Source organism: Petaurus breviceps, unplaced genomic scaffold (genome assembly GCF_028583685.1).
Source record: "Petaurus breviceps papuanus isolate PSGF00001 unplaced genomic scaffold, PetGlider_PUasm1.0 689, whole genome shotgun sequence".
NCBI classification, from domain to species: Eukaryota; Metazoa; Chordata; class Mammalia; order Diprotodontia; family Petauridae; genus Petaurus; species Petaurus breviceps.
Genome location: NW_027186458.1, coordinates 3,264,863 through 3,290,352, shown reverse-complemented (window position 1 = coordinate 3,290,352; position 25,490 = coordinate 3,264,863). Strand labels below are relative to the sequence as shown.

General features: G+C 41.3%; 1 protein-coding gene and 1 pseudogene across 3 annotated transcripts in view; one reads left to right on the top strand and one right to left on the bottom strand.

The window, feature by feature from the left end:
- Positions 1–25,490, bottom strand: part of NUDT6 (nudix hydrolase 6) — a 41,352-nt gene that overhangs the window by 9,218 nt on the left and 6,644 nt on the right. For all 3 annotated transcript variants that reach the window (XM_069104869.1, XM_069104868.1, XM_069104870.1), the window contains exon 3: positions 12,337–12,392. In XM_069104869.1, coding sequence (XP_068960970.1) covers positions 12,337–12,392 — 56 coding nt within the window. The remainder of the gene's footprint in view (positions 1–12,336; positions 12,393–25,490) is intronic.
- On the top strand, positions 14,713–15,365 carry LOC138174505 (claudin-6-like; annotated as a pseudogene).

Below are 25,490 nucleotides of genomic sequence, written 5' to 3'. Positions count from 1 at the left end.
TTCTATGGCTTCCAGGAGCAAATACAAAATGTTGTTTGTCATTCAAAGTCTTTCATAATCTGCCACTTCCTATTTCCCCATCTTATACTTTACTCTTCAATCCAGTGACCCCGGCCTCCGGCCTCTTGGCTGTTCCACCAACAAGACACTTCATCTTTTGGCTCCTGGCATTTTCTCTGGCTGTCCTTCATACTTGGAATGCTTCCTCTCCATTACTATGACTACTGACCTCCCTGACTTCCTTTAAGCCCCAACTAAATTCCCACCTTCCACAAGAAGCCTTCCCAACCCCCCTTAATTCCAAGTTGTCCCTCTGTTAATGATTTACTATTTGTCCTGTGCATAGCTGGCTTTATAGATATTTGTTTGCAAGCTGTCTCCCCATTAGATTGTAAGCTCTTTGAGGGCAGGGACTGTTTTTTGTCTCTTTATGTATCCCCAGTGCTTGGCATGGTTCTTGGAACATAATAGGTGCTTGATAAATATTTATTGATAGATTATTGGTTGACTGACATAACAGACACTGTGAAAGCATGTTTTTTTAAGAAAGGTAATGGCAGTTCTTGCTTTCAAGAAGCTTACAGTCCAATTGGGGGACAAGATGCAAACCACAAAGCACAAAAAAGCTATAGACAGGATCAATTGGAAATCAGCTGAGGGGAAGCACTAGAAGTAAGGGGAATTGGGAAAGGATTCCTATGGAAGATGGGGTTTTAGCTGGTAATTGAAGAGATCCAAGAAAGCCAAGGGGTAGAGAGGAGGGGGCAAAGTGCTCCAAGCTTGGGGGACAGCCAGAGAAAATGCCTGAGGCCCAAAGAGGACACATCTTGTAGGAGGAACAGTCACAGGATCAAAGGGCACATAGAAGAGCATAAGATAGAGGAAGACTAGAATGGTAAGAGAGAGCTAAGTTATGAAGGGCTTTGAATGCTAAATAGATTTTATGTTTGATCATGGAGGTGATAGGAGGTCACTGGATTTTTACTGAATAGAGACATGACTGCATCAGACCTGAACTTTAGGAAGACCACTTTGACAGGGGAGTGAAGAATGAATTAGAGTGGGGAATGACCCAGCAAGGAGACCAACCAGCAAGCTATTGCAATGGCATGAGGAGTGGAGGATCTTCACTAGTATGTTGGCAATATCAGAGGAGAGACAGCAGACAACATGAGAGATGCAGTAAAATCTGGCAAAAGATTGGATTTTAGCCATCAGATTGATCTTTCTAAATCACAGGCCCAATCATTTTAGCCTCCCTTCATTTTCTCCATTCAGCAAACTCCAGTGGCTCCTTCCTGACTCCAGGGTCACATATTACAATCCTCTGTTTGGCTGTTAAAGTCTTTTATAACCTGCCCCCTTTCTACCTTTTGAGACTTCTTCCTCCCTCCTATGTACTCTGTGATCCAGTGACATTGACTTCCTCTACCTTCCTCACATAAGATAGCCTGTCTCCTGACTCCTTGCATTTTCACTGGCTGGAACTTCTTTCTCATCTCTGCCTCCTAGCTTCCCTGGATTTTTTTAGGTCTCAGTTAAGAATCTACCTTCTGCAAGAAACCTTTCTGGAGCCTTCTTAATGCTAGTGTCTTCCCTCTGAGATTATCTCCAATTTGTCTTGTATGTAACTTATTTGTACATAGTTATTTGCATATTGTCTCATTAGCCTGTGAGGTACACAATGCTTACCACAGTGCCTAATACACAGTAGGTGCTTAATAAATGCTTGTTGACTTGATTTGTTTCCCTGCTCTAGAATTTGCTGACTATATGAGAGCAGAAACCAGCCTTTCCAATCTTTTTTGGTTGAGACTAGGGACTAATTTTCAAATGTACAAATATAATTATTTTGGCCACCAGCAGGTGTCACTATCTGGCAAGGTTTGGAAATTTAGGGTGAAAAGTGGAAAGTTAAAGGAAGGATCATTTTCTCTCTTACTCTCCCTCCTTTACCATACCCCCACCCCACCCCTATTTAGAAATGTGGGCAAGGCAGATTATTTCCAGACCACATCTTTCTCTTCCCAATGTGCAGTCCCAGAAGTGTAATCTTCCCTTGGTCAATGCCATTTTCCTGCCTCTGCTTCAGAATCCAGAAACCTCTCTGAGATGCTTACCAGTCCATACCACCCGAATGTGGTTTATCATTAACTGCATTAGTCTATGAGTGCATGGTCTTAAGTCATGTGTATATTTATATTTGCTATTTAGAAGCTTATAAAAATTATCAAGAAAATAAAAACCATAAAGTTTCATCTCATTTGTCCCAGCCCCAGAGAAAATCCTAACCTTTTGGACAGAGGATTAAATCTCTGACCTGTTTAATTCTGTGTATGCTAAGCTTGTCATTAGCATCTTCCATTGCACTCCCCCTTGCCTGCAGTTAATTAAGAGATGTGAGTCACAGTCACTTATGATCACTGAATTGTTTATTTGGGTCACTGTTTATAGGCTACAAAAATCAGGAAATAAAAGCAGCCTAAGGAAATAATCACATGGAAAATGTCTTTCTTCAAGAGGCACCAGGGAAAGGAAGGGAATTAAACCTTTACTGTGCTCTTGTGGATCCCAAGGAGTAACCTCATTCAAACTGCACAGTACATTCCAATCCTCCCTCCCCCACCCCCACCCCACCTCGGTCTTTATTCTAGAGAACAGAAACCTGTCCACTGGAGGCTGCTTAGCCTTCAACATTCAGCCTTGATTTTCTGATGGGACATTGCAAAATCTTTTGCTGCCCCAAGAGAAAGTTCTAAGATCTGACTCCTTTTTATCAGAAGTACATAGATGCTATAAGAAAGCACCAGGTTTCTGGTTTCACTGAGAAAGGGAGCTCCAGGAGCCTAGTTTCCACAGAATTCCCTTTTCTGAAAGTCTCACCACCAACCATTTTCCAAAAGGGAAATTTTATAATGAGGCAGGAAAATCAATTCCTTTTTTTTAATTTGTTTTACAAATTTCATGCTGCTTTGATTGCTGGTTAACAGAGGAGTTATTAGCATGCTTTTTCTACCATAACCATTAAAATATATGAATAATATTGGCTAGTATTTCCATAGAGCTTACTAGATGCCAGGCAGTATGCTAAATTTTATGATAATTATTTCATTTGATACTCACAGTAGCCTGAAATGTAGGTACTATTATTATCCCCATCTTATAGTTGAGGAAACTAAGGCAAACAGGTAAAATAACTTGCCCAAGGTCACACAGCTAATAAGTGCCTGAGGATGGATTGAATTCAGGTCTTCCTGGCTCCATATTTCCTGGGACATCTGGAGGTCTTACATGCCTATATGAACTTAAATATTCAAATATAATAGAATTAAAGCTTATTTTTTTAAAGTATACTAAAAACTAGCTCTTTAGTTAAAGTAAAATTTGGTATCTGTCACTAGTCTTCATCAATTACTCATTAAATTAAACTTGGTCTTATAACTAGACTTGAATCATACTTATCAAAGTGCTTGGTACATTGTAGCCTAGTAAGTGCTAGTTGCCCAACTGTTTTGGAGTCAAACACCTCTGGGCTTGAACACGGGTCAATTAGTCAATCAACTGGTCACTTATAGCCTGCTTCAGATAAAGAGCCTGGTGTTTCCTCTAAAATGTAACTTCTGAAAACGACATTGAAGCAAAAGTGGAAAAATCTTAAGGGCAATTTCCTCATAGCAGCAAATAATGGTGAATGGGCTAAAGCAGAAGTGTCAATCAGTGTCTCCAGAATCAGATTAAAATATAATTTGGAAAAAGAAATTTGCAAAAGGGGCGGCTAGGTAGCACAGTGAATAGAACACTGGCCCTGGAATCAGGAGGACCTGAGTTCAAATCCAGCTTCAGACACTTAAGACAAAACTAGCCATGTGACCTTGGGCAAGTCAACCCCAATTGCCCTACCTTTCCCCATCCAAAAAGCAAAAATAAAAAATAAATATTTTTAAAAATATGTAAATTGGAAATATTTTACAAAATAAAAATGCAATGGAGCATAGATGATGTTAATCTGTAGCTTTTAAGTCAATGTGCAGGTCCTTACTAAGGTTTAGTTCCCCCCCACACACACACACACAATTTGAGTTTCATACCACTAGGCTTGGCCATTCCCTTTCATATATTTTCTACTTGTTCATCCCTATGGAAGATAGAAGTGAGATGATGGAAGGAAGACAGGAATCAGTGGATGGCAGGGCATAGATAATGGTAAAGTGAAATTTGCTTAGTTCTCAGGAAAAGGCAGCACTTGAGGCCAGTGTTTATTGGTTATCTACATCTCATAACTGTCAGGAAAATACAAGATAGGGATTAAGGAGTCTAACTTTCTGCCACAAGGAAACATTAACCTTGCCATATTCATTGTATAATTATCACAGAACCCTAAGGATTTAAGATCTAGAGTGAGAAGGGGCCTTGGAGGCCATCATGTCCAACACCTCATTTCATAAATGAAGAAACTGAGGTCCCTGGAGTTTAAGGGATTTGACAAAAGTCACATGGATAGTGTCAGATATACTCAGGATTTGAACCCAGATCCTGTGACTCTTAGGGTAATATTCCTTGAAGCTCTGAAAGTAAATCAGCCTTAGTCATGTTAGAGATTCTTAGAAAGGATCAAGGAATGGTCTATGGTTTGTACTGTATCTCTTCCTCTCTCTTAACTCCACCAGATAACTCTTTCCCTAGAAGCTAAAACCAGGCTTGGCATTGGCAGCTGAAGACTTGTGGCCAAGAGTTAATGGAGACAGGAGATGTGGAAAATGAGAGGTAAAGAGTGGATGCCTTCAAATCACTTCATATTTGAAATTCTGTAGGCCCAGATTTTCCAGACTTCGAATCTAGCTTTCTATCCATTCTAACAAGGCCTTCCATACAGAATATTTGAGAGTGTTTAACGAATTAGGGAATAGGGCCAGAAAATGTGCTGAACAGAACCTTTGACTGCTTTGGTCATTCAAAAAGTAATGTTTCATTCATTTTGCAGGTTCCTTTCAAGCACTAATAATGCCAAGTGAACCTTAGCCCTAGAGATTTGTCATGTCTATAACTGTGTTTCAGACTCAATGGCCTCAGCTATTTTCATATATTTTCCAAGACAAGAGAGGATTCCCCTAGATTTAAAGAGAGGTCAATTGGGTCCAAATCCCAGCTTTGCCATGTAGTCCCTGTGGGACCTTGGCTGAGTCATTTCCTTCCCTGGTCCTCAGTTTCTTCAATTGCAAAGTGAGAGAACTGGACTAGATGACCTCTGGGCTTCTTTCCACCTCTAAATCTATAATCCCTTTATGAGCTGGGTTAGTTCAACATGGAACCATCTCGGTCTAGAGTGAGACAGGTCTATCCTGGCCACTGGGGAATTTCCTTCTGACTTGAGTCACTCTTTCAAGACATGATTTAGACACAGGCTTATTTTATGTGAATGTCCATGTTTTGCTAAAGGTATAATGACATAAATTCTTGGCTGGCTGATCTACCCAGAGAGTCTGGCTAGAATGGAAACAGTTGTGGCAGCGAGGTGGCCCCTCTCTGGGCGGCCTGGCTCTGCTAAACTCCCCAGTGAAATGACATTTGACAAAGTCATTTCCCAGGCAGGGTGGCTATTTTTAAACCTCAAAGGTCTAGATTCTTCTTTAAAACAGAACAAAATACCCATACTAAGCAGACTAACTCCCTGTCTTACCTCAACAAGGAATTTGATATAGATAATGTATATTATGAGACAGACAGACATGCAAATACATGTGAAAAAAACCAACTCAATTTGTCATTCTGTAAAAAGTACTCCATGAGACTACTCTTATACATTTCCTTTTTATTATTATGAAGCTGACAAGCATCAATGAACATGAGCCCTACAGAGAGGAAGAGGAAAAGGACTGGATAGGAAACCACAAATATCTATAATTTCTATAACATTTGTAAAGCACTCTGTAAATTTTCAAGCACAATATAATTCCTAGCTTATATATGTATACATATATGATATTTTATAAGCTTTAATAGTTTAATATGTGCTATGAATTTCAAGATACTGTGAGGATATAAATGTTGCATATATAGTGTACATATACACACAAACACACACGTATATTGATGTGTGTATGTATGTATTTACATATTCATGGTATTCTGAGTCTTAGTGTAATATTTGTAAATATATATATAAATGTATATGTATGTGTGGTTTATTTATGTATAGTTTAATCTAAAAATTTCATAATTTAATTTGCACTATGACTTTTGGGAAACTGGGTATATAAATATATATGGATATGATACATAACACACATATGCATACAAGTATATGTAAGTACATATGTATATACACATATATTTGTATATCCATATATGTATTTGTACATATGTATTTCAACACAATTGGTTCCTTCGCGATTCCATGTACTTTATTTTATGTACTTAAAAAATTATTCCGAGAAAGAGTCTATATAGTGTTCACCAGTTTACTGAAGGGTTCCATGTCTCAAAAAGGATTAAGAATACTTGTTAACACCAGGACCAGAACTGAAGGCTACCTCAAAGGACCAAACTATATAATGATACAATGAGGGGAAAAAAAAACACGAGGCAAAGAAAACTGAGATAGTAAGATGAAAATTTTTCTTTCATAGTAAAATGATAATAATTGTAATTGTTGGTATTTAAAGTACGTTTGTCCATGTGGGAGAAACTGTCGTGAATTATCATAAAATTACAAAAAACATTTCATGTCAGTTGATGTTCTTGCTCCTTCTAAAAGGTCCTTTAAAAAGTTAATCCCAGTCACTGGGTACAGTGTGGCACATCTGACAATGAGTACTGATGTTCAAATGTTCAAGACTGATAGAGTTATTATTTTCCTAATAAAGGATATACATATGTCTCAAATTATTCCAGACAACAAAACTCTTCGGGTATTTGAATTTCCTTCACTTCCTAATGTGAGAGCAGAGTAGTTCTCTGTTCCAAACAACTTTTACAGTTTCAGGAAATTCTACATTCATCTGAGAGATACGTTGGCTAGTATGTATTACTACAATCTTGTTCCCTTCCCTGGGTCTGAATTTTGCCAGTTTGTTTAGACTTATTGTCATTCAGTTGTTTAATTGTGTCTGGCCCTTTGTGACTCTATGGATTATGCCAATATTGTCCATGGAGTTTTCTTGGCAAAGATACTGGAGTGATTTGCCATTTCCTTTTCCATTTCATTCATATGAGGCAAATAGGGTTAAGTTACCTGCTTAGGGTCACACAGCTAGCAAGTATCTGAGGGCAGGTTTGAACTCAGGTCTTACTGACTCTAAACACAGTGCTCTAGGCTTTGAACCACATAGCTCCCTCTTGTTTAGACTATGGAGTCCCCCAAAACTCTAAAGTCGAATCCCCATCTGAAGTAGGATCTCTCTATAGCATCACCAACAAGTGGTCATTTTGCAGTCCATGAAGCATTATATTACTGCTATCATCATCATCATCATCATCATCATCATCATCATCATCATCATCACCACAGCTGCTACCAGGAGACCTACAGGACCAGGGAGTACATTACCTCTCTAGGCAGCCTGGTTCATGTCTGTACAGACCTAATTAGGAAGTTTTTCCTGATAAAGAGTTGAAATGCATAGGATGATAGGCTTCAAAATGGAAGAGACCTTAGGTGTCTTTCAGTCCAACTGCTCTGTTTCAGAGGTGAGGAAAGTGAGGACCAGAGAAGTTAAATGGCTTGTTCAAAGTCACATGGGTGGTAAGTGGCATATTCTTCATAAATGCTTGTTGACTTGAAGGACTTTTGAGGAGTTCCTCCAAGTTGACATTGATCCATTCCTTATAGTTTTTTTGGTAGTTTTCAACAGATGCCATCCCTCCCTAGTATACTAAGAGCCGGTCTACATTTCACCATCTTGTCAAAGATGTTCAAAGGTGTTCAAAGCATACTTTGTCAAATGTCTTGCAGGAGCCTGGGTATATTATCTTTATATTTTCCTCAACTACTGGTTTAAGAAATTTATCAAGAAAGGAAATAAGTTTAGTCTACCATGGGGCCTTGAGTTCAGTCCTTGCTTCTGAAATATACTGGCTGTGTAACCCTGGGAAGATCAGTTAGTCAACTAGCATTTACGGGGTGTCTCCTGGTTATTGTCCTTCACTCTCCAAGAAGAACAAAATGGTGTTACTAGGTTGGGGTCCGACGGTGGCTGATAAGACCAAGATGAGCTTGGAAGGCTCTACTACAGGTCAGGCCAAATTTAGTAAGTGTCTACTATGTGACAGGTAGAATGCCAAGCACTGAAGATACAAAAGGTCAAAAACAATCCCTGATCTCAAGGGGCTCACAATCTGATGGGGAGACAACATGTGAACAACCATGTAATTAACAGTCAATAAGCAGATATTAAGTGCCAGGCACTGTGCGAAGCACTGGGGATAAAAAAGAGGCAAAAGATGGCCCCTGCCCTCAATGAGCTCACAGTCCAATGGGCGAGATGCTAAGTAAGCAAATATGTAAAAGTAAGCTAAGTTCAGGATAAATGGGAAATCATTAAGAGAGGAAAAGCACTGGAATTATGAAGGGTTGGGAAAGACTTCCCATAGAATGTGGGATTTCAGTTGGGACTTGTGAACAAACAAGATACACACAGGATAGGCTAGGAGTTGTCTCCAAAGCAAAGGACTAAGGCTAGGGAGGACTTGGTGCCTTAGACAAGTCTCTGAGATTACAAGTGGTAGAAAGTGGTAGCAAACTTCCTCACTTGGGAGTTCCCAATATCAAAGAAATCACTGGCCTAGTTTTTATTCTTAATATTACAAATATGTGAACTCTGATACAGATAAAACATCTCCAAGGCTATACAATGACTATACAAAGGAGGACAAATATTTAGACTTTTCTATATGGATGTCTTACTCTGCCCTCAAATTTGGCACATCCCAAACCAAATCATCTTACCCCTTCTAACATTCTTGTTTCTGTCCATGGAACTGTCGAGATCCCAGATAAGCAGGCTCATGGCCCTGGAGTTTTACTAAACTAGATTGGAATATGTCCTAAATCTCTCATCTGTGGCTTGAAAATAATCCTGTTTTTCCACCATAATAGGTGTGGTAATGGTGTTATATTTATTACAGGGAAGTCAGGAAGGCTTAGAACAACAAGAGATGATGTTGGGAAATTTCCTAAGGATGAAAAAACTTACAAGTCCATTGATTGTATTTTGACAATTCAAAAACCTGTGGTTACTTCCATCTGAGTATTCCTTCACCCAAGGCAGAGTTCAACAGATGGCGGCTACTTCCCCCCAAATTCATGCTCTTATGGCTAACCTTCTGGTGATAAGCTTTTTTGTGTTTGGCTAGGCTGATCCTCAAATAAGCACACATCATCTGTCACCAGGTTGTCCCTGAAGCCTTTCCAGCTTTGTGAAACCTGGCACAACTTCTGTTGTGTTGGCATAGCCTTGAAGAGGCCAAAGTCATGTGCATGCCATGGAGTACCATAAGAGAATTAGAATCAAAATAAAACCAAAACAAACCCTAAAATCTTTCCCAGTAAATAGGTAATCTAATATAGTAAATGGTGTTTAGTTGCTTTTCAGTGAAAGTTTATATTTACTCTCAAAATGTTCTTGTCTTAGAACCTGGATCTAGCCATTAATTGTATTTTTATATAACACCAGCTTCACTAGCCTGTCCTATAGAGACAATGGGTATTATAACTGTGTCTTTTATAAGGAAATAGAATCTTGGGGAGAGACAGATTATAGGTTACCTGGAGTGAATTGTGTTATGACTAGGAGAAACTATGAGAGTCACAGCCAGAAAGGCTTAAAGAGTTTAAATATCTAATGGAGCTAACTTGTGGTCCTCACATCTCACCTGCTAAGAATAACTGGTTCTCTGCAACTCTCAGGCTGCTGAATTCTTTTAACACATAGCCATTCTTGTCAGGGTACTGAGAAAATGTTATGCTCTTTCAGTGATAATCTAACCCTGAAGTTCTCTCAAGTTGGAAAAATGACAGGCTTCTCAGATCAGTTTCTCTTTCTCAATCTATAGACAGTGACAGGAGCCATGCAGCCCCTCTTTCTAAATAGAACTGAGTTTAACTGTCTTATGTGGTAGAGAAGATATTCTGAAGAATACACCCATCCCCAAAGAGCTGAGGAAGAAGGCCATGGTTCAAGTGTTTGTATAGAAGTTGGCATTTGTTTGTAGTTAGTGGTGACTTGAGCTCAATGTTGAAATATTTAAATGTCTTTGTATTTTTTGTTACACTGTTAATTAATTGTATATTCAAATAACACTCATATTATATGTTTGTGAGACCAAAGGGTTTAAGAGAGAAAGAGTAGTAAAAGCTTAAGGGAAAAGAGGCTTCTTTGGCTTATTTATAAACTGGAGAGGGGATAAGAACTAATTAATAAAAAAGATTATGCATTTCTATGTAACATGAAGAGTTATCAAAACAGGATCTTATATACTCCTTGATCATCTTAGAACTAAGGATAACAAAATGAGCCAGTAGCAGGAAGAATGGGACTAAGGTTGGGGAGGCTGTCACTTGTGCCGTAAAGTGTCCCACCCTTAAGTCCCTAAGGAGAGTAAGTCACTCACTAATGTCTTTAGGATATCTGTTCTACTACATAAGAATAAATTAAATTCAGCCTTCTTTAGCCCTGGACTCAACTAAGCCCCAGTCAGACCTATGTAGGCTGCATGTGCAATGGCAACCCGGAACCTTCTACACTTACAAAAACAAACCATAAAAATAAAAATAATTTTTATGTCTACTTCTTATCCTTCCCAAGAAGGGAAGGAAAAATTGGATCTCTTGCCTTGAAGTCAGTCTGTCTTCCCTTTTCGACGTTAACATATATAGCCAGGTCGTTACAACAATTGACAGCTGAACTGTAGCAGCAAAGTACCCATTACTTGAGTTATTTCTTTTCAAGCCCACACAATTATTTCATGTAAATTAGTGGCATTTCTTTCCTGAGAGTTTACTGGCTCATTGAGAGAGAGAGCTGAGTCATGTCCAGAGCTATCTGGACTTATCCTTTCTAGCATCATCTGTAGCTTGAAAGAGGTGAAACCTCTCAGGGATTCTTATTATCTTATGCTGCCTTCTCTGGTGAGAGGGAGAACAGGGGTGAAAGACAGGTTTTACATCTGTTTTACTGTGAGAAGAGGCATGACCTTGCAAAGAGTTCATTGGGCAAAGCAGAATCCTTTGCTATTTGAAGATTAGCTGAGGAAAGGCTACATGGCGGCTATAACTCACAGAAAATTGAAAAAGACAAACTCTTCAAAACCCTCAAAAAATTTTGAGGAGTTTGTCAGTTCTCTGACTTGAGGGAACTTTGAATCACTGAAAGAGCTTTCTTAGCACCCTGCCAAGGGTGACAATGTGTTAAAAGAATTTATCATTGCTTTAACAACATAAGAGTAGCAGAAGCTATTCTCAGCAGGAGGGGCATGAAGTCCACAAAGGCAACAGAAAACAATAGAGTGATTTAGCCCGGTCAATGAAGTTTGGCGCAGAATATTTTCTAGAAAGATCTAGGACATAAAGTCCTGCCATTCAAAGTCACCAATTATCCTTCCTGGGCACAAATTTCCCTATTCGTGTTCCTCCCTGCTAGATTTCTATAATTTCTTCCATTTCTTCCCCCAGAAGACTGAATTCTTGGGAGAACATGACCCAGGTTTATTCATGGATTATTATACTGTGATTATTCTGCCTCTTTTCTTCTATTGAGTAAATGTTACTCCTGCTTTTGTCTTACCATCTCATAAATGGCTCATATTTAAGAGTCAATGGTGTAATAATGACTGATTGTGTGTATATGGGAAGTACAGCAGTTAGGACTCAGGTGCTACAGTCATGAGTCACTCAGAGAACCTTGATAGAGCTGAATAGCATCTATCACTTTGGGAATGCCACTGTGACATGCCAATGTAGATGCAGGTGGGATGAGACAGGAAGTTCCAGCCCTGGGATAGAACCTGGGAACAGTTGGAGATCAGTGCCACGTGTGGGCTACATATAGACCTGTTTATTTACATGATATTTCCCCCACTGGAAGGTGAACTCCTTGAAGGAAGGACTTTTCCCTCTTCATCTCTCCCCCAAATCGTCCTTTCAGATCTTAGGGCAGTGCTTTGCCCATACTGAGCATTTAAGCAGTTGCTGATTGATTGACTTTTAAAAATGTCTCTTTATTAGCATTCTATGATATGTGGACAGTGATATCTTAGGCAACATAAATACAGGCTTATTTTCTTGTTTCCTTAGAATAATCTGATAATAAAGAGTTCATTAATAACAAAGACATCACTTACTTTATGTCGATCTTGTACAACTAGTACTTTTCCAGTGTCTTCATCAAATACAGCACCTGTTAGGAGGAAAGCATAGAAGAAGGAAAATTAAATTTAGACCTACCTGACTCCTACTCACTCTTCAATATCTAGCTCAAAGCCCATCTTCTCCAAGCAGCCTCATATGAGCACATCGATTTTCCTTCCTTCCTTTTTCTTTCCTCCCTCCTTTCTTCCTCTCTCTGTCTCTCTCTCTGCCTCCCTCCCAAACCCTCCCTTCCTTCTTTTTTCTCTCTCCTTCCCTTCCTTCTTTCCTTACATTTGTCTGTCTCTTCCCACCTCCATTCTCTGAGCTCCTGCAGCACAACACTTGTACCTCTCACAGTACTTCACACGACCCTTGTATCATGGTAACCTTTGAGCATGCTTTCCCCACAGGAGACTGAAAACTTCCAAAGAGCAGAAAAAGCATCTTATTCATCACTATATCCCCCAGAGTATCCTGTAGAGTGCCTTAGGCGTTGTTCTGGACCAGGATTATCTCAAACCAATCCAATGAATCAGGTTTCGGATTAGCACAAAATGAAAAATACCCATTGTAATAGGAGCGCCATCTTCCCCGTGAAGGTTAGACTAGTTTTTCCATAAATGGTGTTGAAGGCATGGGGGCCATCTCCAGTCGTCCTGAGCTATATCTGGCCACTGGACCCAAAGGGCTCCATAGGAGAAAGTGAGGCTGGTGAGCTTGCCCAGCCCTGCCTCACTTAAATCCAATCCATGTGCAAGTCATGGCATCACCTTCCTGAGGTCATGGTCCTCTTTGAGAACAAAGGACAAGCAGCATCGAAGGCATACTTGAGATTTATTGGTCCAGGGGATTAACCAGTGACATAGAAGTACAATGGTCAGTGCTGGAGGGGAGAGGACCTGTTCATTTAAACTGGACAAAGGCTTTTGAGAAATGAACCAACACAGCCAATGAAAAGGGAAGGAAGCTACTTGTGCCCACCTGAGTCAATGCTGGGTCCTTCCTGAATCTTGTACTGTCACTGGTTATGCCATAGACCTAGAATTCTCTCTTTCTTCATCTTCATCTCCTGCCTTCCTCAAGTTCCAGCTAAAACCCTACCTTCTATAAGAAACCTTCCTTGATCCCCCTTAATGAGGACATGTGCCTTCTGTTAGTCACGTCCAATTCCTCCTCTATATAGCTTGTTTGGGCAGCTGGGTGGCTCAATGGATAGAGTTCTAGGTCTGGTCAGGAAGACTCATCTTCCTGATTTCAAATGCTGATTCAGACCCTGGGCAAGTCACTTAACCCTGTCTGCTTTAGCTTCCTCATCTGTAAAATGTGCTGGAGGGAAATGGCAACCCACTCCAGTATCTTGGCCAAGAAAACTCAACAACACATAGTCGTTTAAATGTTGTCTCTCCTGTTAGACTATAAACTCCTGGAGCTGTCTTTTGTTATTCTTTGTATCCCCAGTGTTTAGAATAGTACCTGGAACATAGTAGGTGCTTAACAAATCTTTGTGAACTGTCTGACTGACTCATTTTATTCTGGATTTGGCTCAAATCAGGCCTGGCCCACAATACTCATGAACCATAAAATTCAATAAAAATAAATGCACTCACAGTAAGATTGAAATGCAATTTACTAAAAACAGACGCTGTTCTCTGCATTTGCCAGAATGAAAACCTTGGGTCAGAAGGACATCTGGCAGGGCAATGAGAATTCTGCTGTCCTTCAGGAACACATATATCCCAATGATGTGGCTTTTTTTGCTTCTAATCCTTTGAATCAATCAAATCCTGAGGACAAACTCAGTCGATAAAGTGCTGACCTTGGAGTCAGAATGATCCAGCTTCCAATTCTGCCTTTTATAGCTACATGACCCTGAGCAAAGCACTTAGCTTACAAGCTCATCTGTAAATGGGGACAGTAATAGTAACTACCTCATGGGGTACCGTGAGGAACAAATGAGATAAAATCGATAAAGCGTTTGGTAGACCTTGAAGTATTAGGTAAATGCCAGCGACCGTCATTATCACCATTGTAATTCTTATAACGCAGCCTGTAGAAAACAGATTCTGCTCCTGCCATTTGCTGGCAAAGTCCTCCAAATCATCCAGGGTACCTGCCACCACTTAAATCACCTGCAAGCTCTTCTTAAACAGCTCTGGGAACCCCAAGTTTGGCACGGTTCCTGGCGTCTAGTAGGCACTTATAAATGTTGATTGAATGCGTAAATGGTCCTGGGGCAGAAAAGATAATTAAGAGCCCCCATCTTGGAGCAGCCCGTGGTCTAAGGGAAGAAATGAATGTCCCAATACTTTCCCCTGATCTCTGGTTGCACTGGTTCATTTCCTAGGCAGGCCTTCCCTAAGCTTCCAACCATGGCTTCTGCTGGCCTTCAGATCCTGGGTATTCTTTCAATACTGGGCTGGATATCAGATCTAGTGTCCTGTGTCACGCCCATGTGCAAGATCACAGCCTTCATTGGCAATAACATCGTAGTGGCCCAGGTGGTATGGGAAGGCCTCTGGATGGCCGGTGTGGTCCAGAGCACTGGCCAGAAGCAATGCAAGGTATATGATTCCAGGCTGGCTCTGCCTCATGATGTCCGAGCATCTAGGGCCCTCATGGTCATCACTCTGCTGTTGGCTCTGGGGGGGGGCCTGCTGATCTACCTTGCTGGGGCCAAGTGTAGCATGTGTATAGAAGACGAGGAACCAAAAGCCCGGCTGGTCCTGACTTCAGGGGTCCTTTTCCTCATCTCGGCCGTCCTGGTCCTGATTCCTGTGTGCTGGACTGCCCATGAGATCATCAGGAATTTCTACAATGCCCTGCTGGCTGATGCTCAGAAAAGGGAGTTGGACATAGCCTCTATGTGGGCTGGGCATCTGCAAGCCTTTTTATACTGGGTGCTGCACTTGCCCCTCTGGCAGCTCAAGGGGCACAAGCCATTATGTGGCCCGGTATTCTGCTTCTGCCCCTCCCCAGGAGGCTCCCGGGTCCTTCTGAATACCCACCCAAGAATTATGTGTGAATCCGGAAAGGGGGGAGGGAGGCAACAAATGACTCCCTAAAGTAAGGGAGGTTCTCTTATCCCTCCTTCCCTCTCAAGATGAAGTTACAGGTGACCCTGTCAGTCTTGAGAGTTTTAGTTTGTTTTGTCTGAACCCCTTAGATGACTGAGCCAAGAAGATGACTCCACATCCCTTCCTGGTCTTTTACTGCTGCTACTGATGCAAAGTCTTCTAGACATCCTTGGATAAGAGCCTCAGAGATGCTGCCCGAGAGCTCCAGCACCTTTTCCTGGATACCCAAAGATCTATGCTATTTCTGGAAATGCTAGAGCCCTCTTTGGTTATGGGACTGAATTCTAACCTTGTCAAGTGCCAAGTTCTTTAATGTGCCCTGTCCTTGCCATCTCCAACCCCCAGGGAAACAGGCAGGGCCACCAAGATTCCACTGCCTTTCTTGGTTTCCATGGGAACCGAGACAGTGGCTATGATTCTTCTGGACTCCCAGAAGGCAGGAAGCGATCTCCCCGGTGGCTCTTGTATCCTGCTTTTAACATACTCTTCCCAATCCAGAATCCAGCAAACACCTCTCCCCACCCTCCTACCATGCAGCTCTCTTCCCTCCCTGTCTCTTTTTGTGGAGTTTTCATGGTTGGAAATTTTTGAGAATAAAATGTGTCTTGCTAAAGAAAAGAAAAGAAAAGAAAAGAATGTCCCTGTGTGCCCCTGACATCATGTGGCATTTTTTTGTATCTTATAAGGTACTTAACCATGTATGAGTCCATCTGGTGGTTATTTTGTATGTGGAATATTACAGAAGCTGATAATTGGGATCCATTGATCAAGCAAAGCATTCATTAACCACCCATTGTCCCAGGCACTGTCCTAGAAGCTGGGGACACTCAAAGACATTCTGCCCTCAAAGGGCTTATGTTCTAATGAGGAGGGGGAGAAATACTGGGTAAATACGTAGCTACCTGCAGGATAGCACACAGAGTGGATGGAAGGTACTAGCACCCGAGGGAGCCGGGGAGGCCTCCTGCAGAAGGTGGGACCTGAGCTGAGTCTTGATGGAAGCTGGGATTCTAAGGGAAGGAGGTGAGAGCATTCTAAGCATGGGGGGAAGCCAGTGCAAAGGCACAGAGATGGGGGATGGAGAGGAAAAGGCCTCAGCAGCCACCTTATCATATATCTGACGAGTGATTCTTCTGCTGGTGCTGCTTGACGACGGCCCAGGAAGGAAGTGCTAACTGCATTCAGAGCCAACCCCTTCCACGGTGAGTGAACTCTGACTGTACTAGGTAAGCTTCATAAGGAGACAAGCAGAACTTTATCTAACCTTGTGTCCTTCCCGGGGGCAGCTGGCACAGTGCACGTAATCAGAACTGCATGGGTTTGTTGAACTGAATTAGGGGTGAGGTCTGGTGGAAAGAACATTGGATACAGAGACAAAAAACTGGGTTCGAATGTCTCGTGCTAGCTGTGTGGGCTTGGGCAAGTTCCCTAAGCTCTCTGGGCCTGAGGGTCCCCCAGTGGAAATGAGGGGGGGTGCTGGACACCCATTTCCTCCATTTCCCTCTAATGGCCATGGTTCTACAAACAATACAAAACAGAGCCAGGTGAGATACATAGAGAAAGCATGGATAAGGCTCTAGAAATGTTCATAAGACAGAAGACCCCTTTTGGCTGGGAGCGCGCTCAAGGAAATCTTAAAAGCTGACTCTGTAGAACCACGGACAAGTCAGCTAACCTCTCTGAATCTCGGTTTTCTCATCTGTGAAATGGGGCTAAGAATTCCTGAAGTACGTGCGTCACAAGGCTTTATGAGATGAAACAGAGATACTTTGCAAACTTCAAAGAACCATAAACATGTCAGTTTTGTTTACACACAGGAATAACAAAACTTCACGCTTTTACTACGTTAGAATGTCTAGAAATGGACTCCCTCTTTGGAATTATGCTATGAAAATGACTAAAGCGTGCAAACTCTTTGCCCCAGACATCTCACTGTTAGGCACATTCTCCGAGAAGATGAATGACAAACTAGCAAGGCTTCATTGACACCAAAATGCCAGAAGGAGCACTTCTTGTGATGGCAAAGAACTGGAAAGAGAGTAGATGGCCATCAACCAAGTCATGGCATACAAATATAATGGAATATCCCTGCAGTTTCAGAAACCGCGACGATGAAGAATTCAGGGAGGGCCAGGAAGGTTCACACGGACTGAAACACTATGAAGTCAGCAGAAGCACAGAAGCAATAACCACAATAATGTAAATAGAAAGAACAGCAAACACTTGAATGTGATATAATTATGGTGCCCGGGTTTGGTGCTGGAGCCAGGATGTGAACCCAGCACTCCCCTGATTCTAAGGTCAGTGCTGTCCTAGGTCAAAACAGCGTTTTCTTAAAGAGAAAGAACCCAGTTTGTACTATTAAAGTCATTTTTTAAAACCATTAATCAATAATTAGATCATGTGTTCTCTATTAGAAAATATACATTTTATTCTATTTGGCTTTGTGTTGATGTCTAGTCTTGGAGGAAATGGTGCCAGAAAAACAGTAAAATGGAGACATATCCTTAAAATTCAGTAATCTAGTATATTTGTTAGAGGGTCAAATGTATTGTTCATTATTTCAGATATCAAGACCTGAAGGGAAAATCAGGTACCATGAAATCAAAATGTGAGCTCCCCCTGGTGGCCTGACTTAAAAGTTAAAGAACTAATGTTGGTAGCCGTCATTGGAATGATACTCCCATCTCAACCATGGTGCTAAGATGTCCCCATCTCCTAGCCAAAGCCAGTGGCTTTGAGCCCATGAATTTAGATGGGAAAAATAAATTACAGGTTTATTTTCACTAATCTATAATTGAAACATACTATTTCCTTCAGTTTTTAAGAACATTATTGTGAAAAGAGGAAGCCGGGATTCTAAGGGAAGGAGGTAAGAGTGTTCCAAGCATAGGGGGCACTGGAGGTTTTGCCAGATTGCCAAAGGGGTCCAACAGAAAAAACAGATTAGGAATTCCTGGGCCAGATCATCTCTCAAGCTCTTAATGTACAATTCCCAAGTGTTCCAAAAGTCTTAGTGTAGTTTTAAGCACTTACCCTTTTAAAAGCTTTAAAGAAAAAAAATATTTAAAAACTTTTTTTAGTTGGGTATTACATTGTCTGAGGCGGAAGCCTTAGTTGCTCCCACAGATAAAGTTAAAGAGTTTAGAATTAGGGCACGGTTGGCTTAGTACACGCTGTATTTAGGCAGAAAACTCAGGCCCATGGACACACCTGAAGAGGTGACAAACAGCTGCCCTTTTTTGTTCAGTTCCATGCCCAGCTCTTGGTGACTCCATGGACCACAGCACGCTGGACCCTTCTATCCTTCACTCTCTCTCGAAGTATGTCCAGGTTCATGGTCATTGCTTCCATTATACCATCTGTCCAGCTCATCCTCTGCCATCCCCTTTTGCCTTCAATCTTTCCCAACATGAGGGTCTTTTCAATGAGTCCTATTTTCTCATTATGTGGCCAAAGTATTTAAATTTCAGCATCAGTATTTTTCTTTCCAGCAAAGAGCCTGGATTAATTTCTTTTAAGTATCCACTGATTGAATCTCCTTGCTGCCCAAGGGACTTTCAAAAGTCTTCTCCAGAACCACAGTTCAAAAGTGTTGATTCAGGCTGGGCTTAAACATTAGATGGAAAAAGTCAAGGTTGTTGGCTGGTTGCTGATCAGCACACACTGGTTGGGTACACCTCCTGGCACCAGGTTCCTCCATGACTGCTACACTGAGCTGGATGGCATCCAGTCAGATTTCACACCATATCACCAGCCAGAGAACTGAGAGCAGAGAAATTAGAAGGCTGGATCCTCTGAGATCCACATCTATCAGGTTTGTTAGACATAGGTGGCATCAACCTACTAATAAGTTTTACTGAGCACCTATTGTATATACAAGGAGCCATGCTGGGCATTATGGGAGGAAACAAAGACACACAAAGGACTTAATGAGATCCACAGACATTCACAGAGAGATAATCAATAACATAATACAAAACATGGCAAGAATCAGGTGAATGGTGCAAGCTAATAAGATAACAAAAGGTTCAGCTCCAGGGGTGTGATGATAAATGTTTAATAACCAGCTTTCTGGAGGAGGGAAGAGAGTAAATATTACACATCTGAAAGTTTAATTTGCATTATTAATATTTTCTCCATCATTTTCTTAAGTCTAAACAATCAAGAAAACAAGTCTGCTTATTTCTGGGGTACAAATGCTCAGAAAGAAAATTAACAATCACCTCTCACTAGCCAGTTTGAACTGGCTCCAAGACAGCCCCTGATCTGTTCTAAGGGAAGGAGCCCACAGAATGACAGGACTAGGGTTAGGATTAAGGAGAGGGTCTGTAGAGCTCATTTAGTGCAGGGAGGTCTTGACCTGGGGTCCATGGGAAGACCAGGGATTCTGTATATTTGAATGGGAAAAAAAGAAATCTTTATTTCAATATAATTGTTTTCCTTTATAATACTATGTATTTTTATGTATTTGAAAACATGATCCTGGGAAGGGGTCCATAGGCTAGAGGGGGCCATGACACCAAAAAGATGAAGAATCCCTGATCTAGTCAATCCTTCTCATTTTACAGATGAGGAAACTGAGGCTAGGAGAGGGGAATGGTCCTTCTTAAGCTACTACAGGTAGTAGAAAGGATGGGATTTGGACAAGGGCAGTGTTACATAGTGGATAGAGGACAGTAGACTCTGATGTAACCTGGCTGGGCAGTTCATTTGACGTCAGGCTATCGGTTGCAGAAAAGGAGCTGACCTGCACTGGTGGATGGAATGGTGTTTCCTCACATGGGAGCTCCCATCAGTGAAATCTCAGATCTTCACCTATTTTTTCTTTCTGCAGCACGACAGCTGAGATACAAAGTGAGCTTTCAAAGTATATAAATGAAATGTAATGATGAACCCCACAGAGAACAAGATTAATCTGTGTGAAGCCGTACTAATCTCTTTGGGAAAGGGTAAATGCCTCACAATTCAACATGGTGAGGAGGGAAGGATGTTTGGGCAGATGTCATGTGAAAGCTGTCATGGATTCATTATTCTAATTATGAAATTACACTTTCACAAATGAGGTAACCAAGCTGAGATTCTGAGGGTGATTGTTGATGTCAACAAAGATAGTAGAGACAGGATAATTACATTAATTTTATGATTTGGTTAATAAAAATGGAGTTAAGTTGCTCAATTGGGGCTCACTCTTGAACAACAATGAGTGCCTTCCTTAGTCTGAGGATTGACTGGTCTGCTTTAAAGGTCCAGAGACAATATAAGGTGTAAAGATATTTTCTTGTGTGGCTCATAGATTGTTTCCTTGGCTGTGCTTCTAAGAGTGAAAGCTCAAGAGAGAGATGTCACTTGCCTGGTGTGGTCAGGCAAGAAGCCTCCGTGGAAGAACCCGGACATTGTTTAGTCATCTCAGTCATGTCTGACTCTCTGTGACCCCATTTGGGGTTTTCTTAGCAAAGATGCTGCAGAGGTTTGCCATTTCCTTCTCCAGCTCAACTGACAGATGAGGAAACTGAGGCAGAAAGTGTGAAGTGACTTGCCCAGGATCACATAGGCAGTATCTGAGTTTGAATCTGAACTCACATCTTCCTGATTTCGGACAAGGGCTCTATCCATTTTGCTAATCTGCTGTTGGATTGTGGAGATGCTCAAATGCCATGCTAAGAAATGTTGACTAGGTAACGGGGAGTCATTCAGGGGTTTTGGGCCACAGAGTACTATGGGAAAAAGAAAGTTGATGCTGAATCTGACAGTAGCATTTAAGACAGGGAGAAGGAAGGAGGGACCACAGGTTAGGAAACCAGAGGAGGGGGAAAGGTGAAAGAAGCTTGAATGATGTCAAATGGAAAAGAAAGGATGGGTTGAGAAATGAAGAAAAAATCAGTGGGATGAAAAAGTCAAGAACTGATTACATTCAGGAACATGGGAAATGAATGAGTGTCACCGATGACTTTGATGTTTTTTAAGCCTGAGAATATGGTGGTCATCCTGACAAGAAGGGATGGTTCTCTGAGGGTTGGATCATAGAGTTTCTCAACCCCTCTCAGCAAGGTCCTTTCCAATGGCACTTAATATTCCATAAAAAAGGCAACATCAATCAACTTATTGGGACTGATCCAGTGATTATTGAACTTGTGTCTATTCCCATGGCTGATATCCATGAGATAACTGGTAGCCTCATTTCACAAAGAGTGTGCTTAGAATCACAACACCCACATCCTCACACACCTAGCAAAGAAGTCATTAAGGGCTTGGATACATTGAATTCACCCACGCTGGTCATAGTCAGAGGGTGTAAGCCAAGATTCAAATCTGGAAGGAATCTCAAGGGTCATCTAATCCTAGCCCTTCTTTTTTTTTTTTTTTACAGATAAAGAAACTCAGGCCCAGAGAATGACATAGCTTGTTCAAGGTCACACAGGTAGTATGTGTTGGAATCAGGATTCAAACCAAGTTCTCTGGGCATATCATTAACCTAGTGCATGAATAGCTATTGAATAATGGACTGAAAAGGGTGGGTCCCATCAGGGTAGGTAAAGTTTCTTTAACCTCCCCCCATATGAATTATTTGTTGTTTTCAGTCCTGTCTGACCCCTCATGACCCCATCTGGGGTTTTCTTGTCAAAGATACTATAGTGGTTGGTTTGCCATTTTCTTCTCCAGCTCATTTTATAGATGAGGAAACTGAGGCAAACAGGATTAAGTGACTTGCCCAGGGTCACACAGTTAGGAAGTGTTTGAAGCCAAATTTGCATTCAGGAAGATGAGTCTTCCTGACTCCAGGTCTGGCACTCTTTTCACCGCACCACCTACCTGCCCAATGAATTATTAGCTATTGTTTAAAGCTCATAAATTGTTCAAAGGGATGTCTTCCAGTAAGAGGTTGGGATAGTGGGAAGGTGATTTTTAGTGATAAGACACTTTTAAAAAGCATCAATGAAACACTTTAAAAATACACTGAGGGGCGGCCAGGTAGCACAGCGAGTAAGAGAGCTGGCCCCAGTGTCAGGATGACCTGGGGATCGAATCTGGGGTCAGACACTTAGCACCCACCCAGAAACACCTGGCCATGTAACCTTGAGGAAGTTACTTAACCCCAATTGCTTAGGGGTGCCCAGGTGGCTCAATGAGTAAGAGCACCGGCTCCAGTGTCAGGATGACCTGGGGATCAAATCCGGGCTCAGACACTTAGCACCCACCCAGAAATAACTGGGTGAAACCTTGAGCAAGTACTTAACCCCAATTGCTTAAAAAATACACTGAAAGGGGAAAAAGAACACAAATAAAATTCTGCTACTACCTGGAAATATATGTATATGTACGTAGCATTCCTTCTGGGCTACGTCCCCAAGTCTACACTCCTAGGTTTGTAGGTTGAGTCCGTAGAAGAATGACTACTCTCATATGTTGCAAAGGATGCTCTAGGGTTTCACACTCCTAAATCTATAACTCGTGAGCCCCCACTGGTGAGCTTCTCTTTAATAGGCAGCCAGAAGACACAATTAGCTCAAAGCAAAAACATTTACTAATATGGTATAATTAGAATGGTAGTTATAAAACATTCTCTTTCCCCACTCTTCTCCCCCCCCCAGATCTGAAACATACTAGCCCACAAAAACACAAAGCATTAGAGAGAAGAATGGACAACAATTTAGATTACAACTAGAACATAATTAGTGTGAATAATGAAAGCTGGAAATTGATTATATATTTGAATTTGCACTCTTCAAAGTTATAATTATGTAAAATATGGTCTCCAGGCCAATGGAAATATGCAGGGTAAATTCGAATAATGAAACACACTTCAAAAGATTCATCATTTACACTAATTGCGATCTAGCTGTATGTTTACTATGAAGTACACATGCTAGGAACACGTGTGACCAAACTCATTTATGTTTGGCTATAGGGTCCTGCTGTCTTTTTTGCTCTAAGTGTCCTCACCCTGTCCATCCTAGATGAAGCATCTCTGCAGGCTACGTCACTCAGACAGGCTCCCTGGGCCAGCTCTTTATAGCACAGCTAGCAATGGCCAGGGCTAGTCTTCTTTTGAATTAGTGGTTGGCTCTCTTCTCTGCTTCCGGGGGTCACACTCCTTGAAGCTTCTCCCTGTCTTGAGCTCCATAATGGTTCAAGTGGCAAATTCTTTGACTGGTGCTCAGGAGTGACATGCTTGTTTTGCAAGGGTTGTTGGGGCAATGATCAATCTTTGACCCTGCTCATTGACAGATTCCTTTCTAATTTCATCCAGGAGAATTTCTTACTTTGTAAAAGGATAACAGGAGATGGTCATGTTTTTTTACTTCAATAACATATTAATACCTAGTTTCTTCTCACTCCCAAATACATGGTTGTAGACATTAGATAAATAGACATCATATTCCAAAATTCTGATTGGCTGTCACTTGTCTTAGTGCTTGCAATAGTCTGCCACAATGAAAACAGGGAAAAGGGAACAGAAAATCAAAGTTTCCTTCTTAGAGGGAAAATCTGGTCTCAATAAGACTTCTAATAGTGATAGGGATTGATTGGGAGTCATTCCTGCACCTTCAGGGTCACACAGCTGCTCAGTGTCTGAGGCTGGATTTGAACCCCTGAAGATATATCTTCCTGATTCTGGATCTGGCACTCTATCCACTGTGTCACCTAGCTGCCCCCCATTTTGAAGAGTAGCTGGTAACAGCAATACATGATATCTGTGATTTAACTGAGAGTGGGAGCTTGGGAATGAAGAAATTACCCTACCCATGTAGGACAGCACCTTCTCTGAAACTTCCATATATAGAGAGCTGTTTAGATCACTTAGAAGGCAAATGACTTATCCAGGGAAAGTGGCAAAAGTATCTATTTCAAGTCAGAGTACCTGGGTTTGAATCCTGCCTCAGCTGCCTATGACCTGAGTCATTGTGGGCAAGTCACTTACCTTCCCTAGAGGCCTCAGTTTCCTCAACTGTAAAATATAAGATTAGATTAGCTCACCTTCTAAGGTCCCTTTTAGCACTAAATCTGGGATCCTGTTCTCTTTTCACTCATAGTGCTTATGACTTTTATTTTTTATAAACTGGATCTGGGAGATCTGGGTGACTGAAAAAGGTGATGAACCTCTCTATTCTTAGCTATGATGTGCTTTAATTAGGCCATCCCTAAAAATCCCAGTTTGATGCAATGACAGAATACAAATGTATTGAAAAAGCTGGGTCTAAAATCACTTGTAAAGAGAGGGTAGCGTGGCTTTCTTTGCCTTCTATACAATTTTAAAAGCTGTCTGCTTATTATAAATACCCAAATTAACTTAAAAGGATATATGAAGAAAGATGCTATCTGCATCCAGAGAAATAATTGATAAATAGATGTATAGGAGAATTTTGCATATATTATATATACACACACATATATAAATATATGTGTATATATTTGGCATCTAATGTAGTCAATTATCTCTAGAGTGGGGAGGTAGAGAAGAAAAAAAGAAACTTCTGTGATAATTTTGTTATATATTTGAAAAGAATACCAAGCTGTGTTTAGAAGATTTGCAGTTTTATGTATGATCATCTTTTTTTTATTCTACTGTTATAGAAACGCTTTATTCTATAAATTAAAAATTTTAAAAATAAAAGTTGCCTGCCCATCTCCTTTAAATGGATGAACCGTAAGGCCAGGGAATCCCATGTCTGACCCATGAAAGTCTCTCCCATACTTGATTTAATGCCTTGGATTTGAAGGAGACAAGTTTTGCATGGGTGTCCTTTGACTCCATGCTGCCCTCTGCTGGCTAGTGCAGGAAAGAAACAATGCTTGTGGTACTAGGGAAACAGGATACTCCTGGCATGCTTCCCTTGTACCATTTCCTCCCCTCTCAGTGCCCTCCCCCTCCCCTCCCCCCTCCGGCCCTTTTAGATTCGACCTGAGTCTATGGGGAAAAGATTTTAGTTAGGCCAGCAAAGAAGAGATGAGAGCATTCCTGGCCTGGGGCACAGATACTGACAATGCCCAGACTCCAGACATGGCAGTGTCTTGTTCAATGACCAGGCAGAGGCCAGGATGGAGGCTCACTGAGTACATTGGGGAGGACA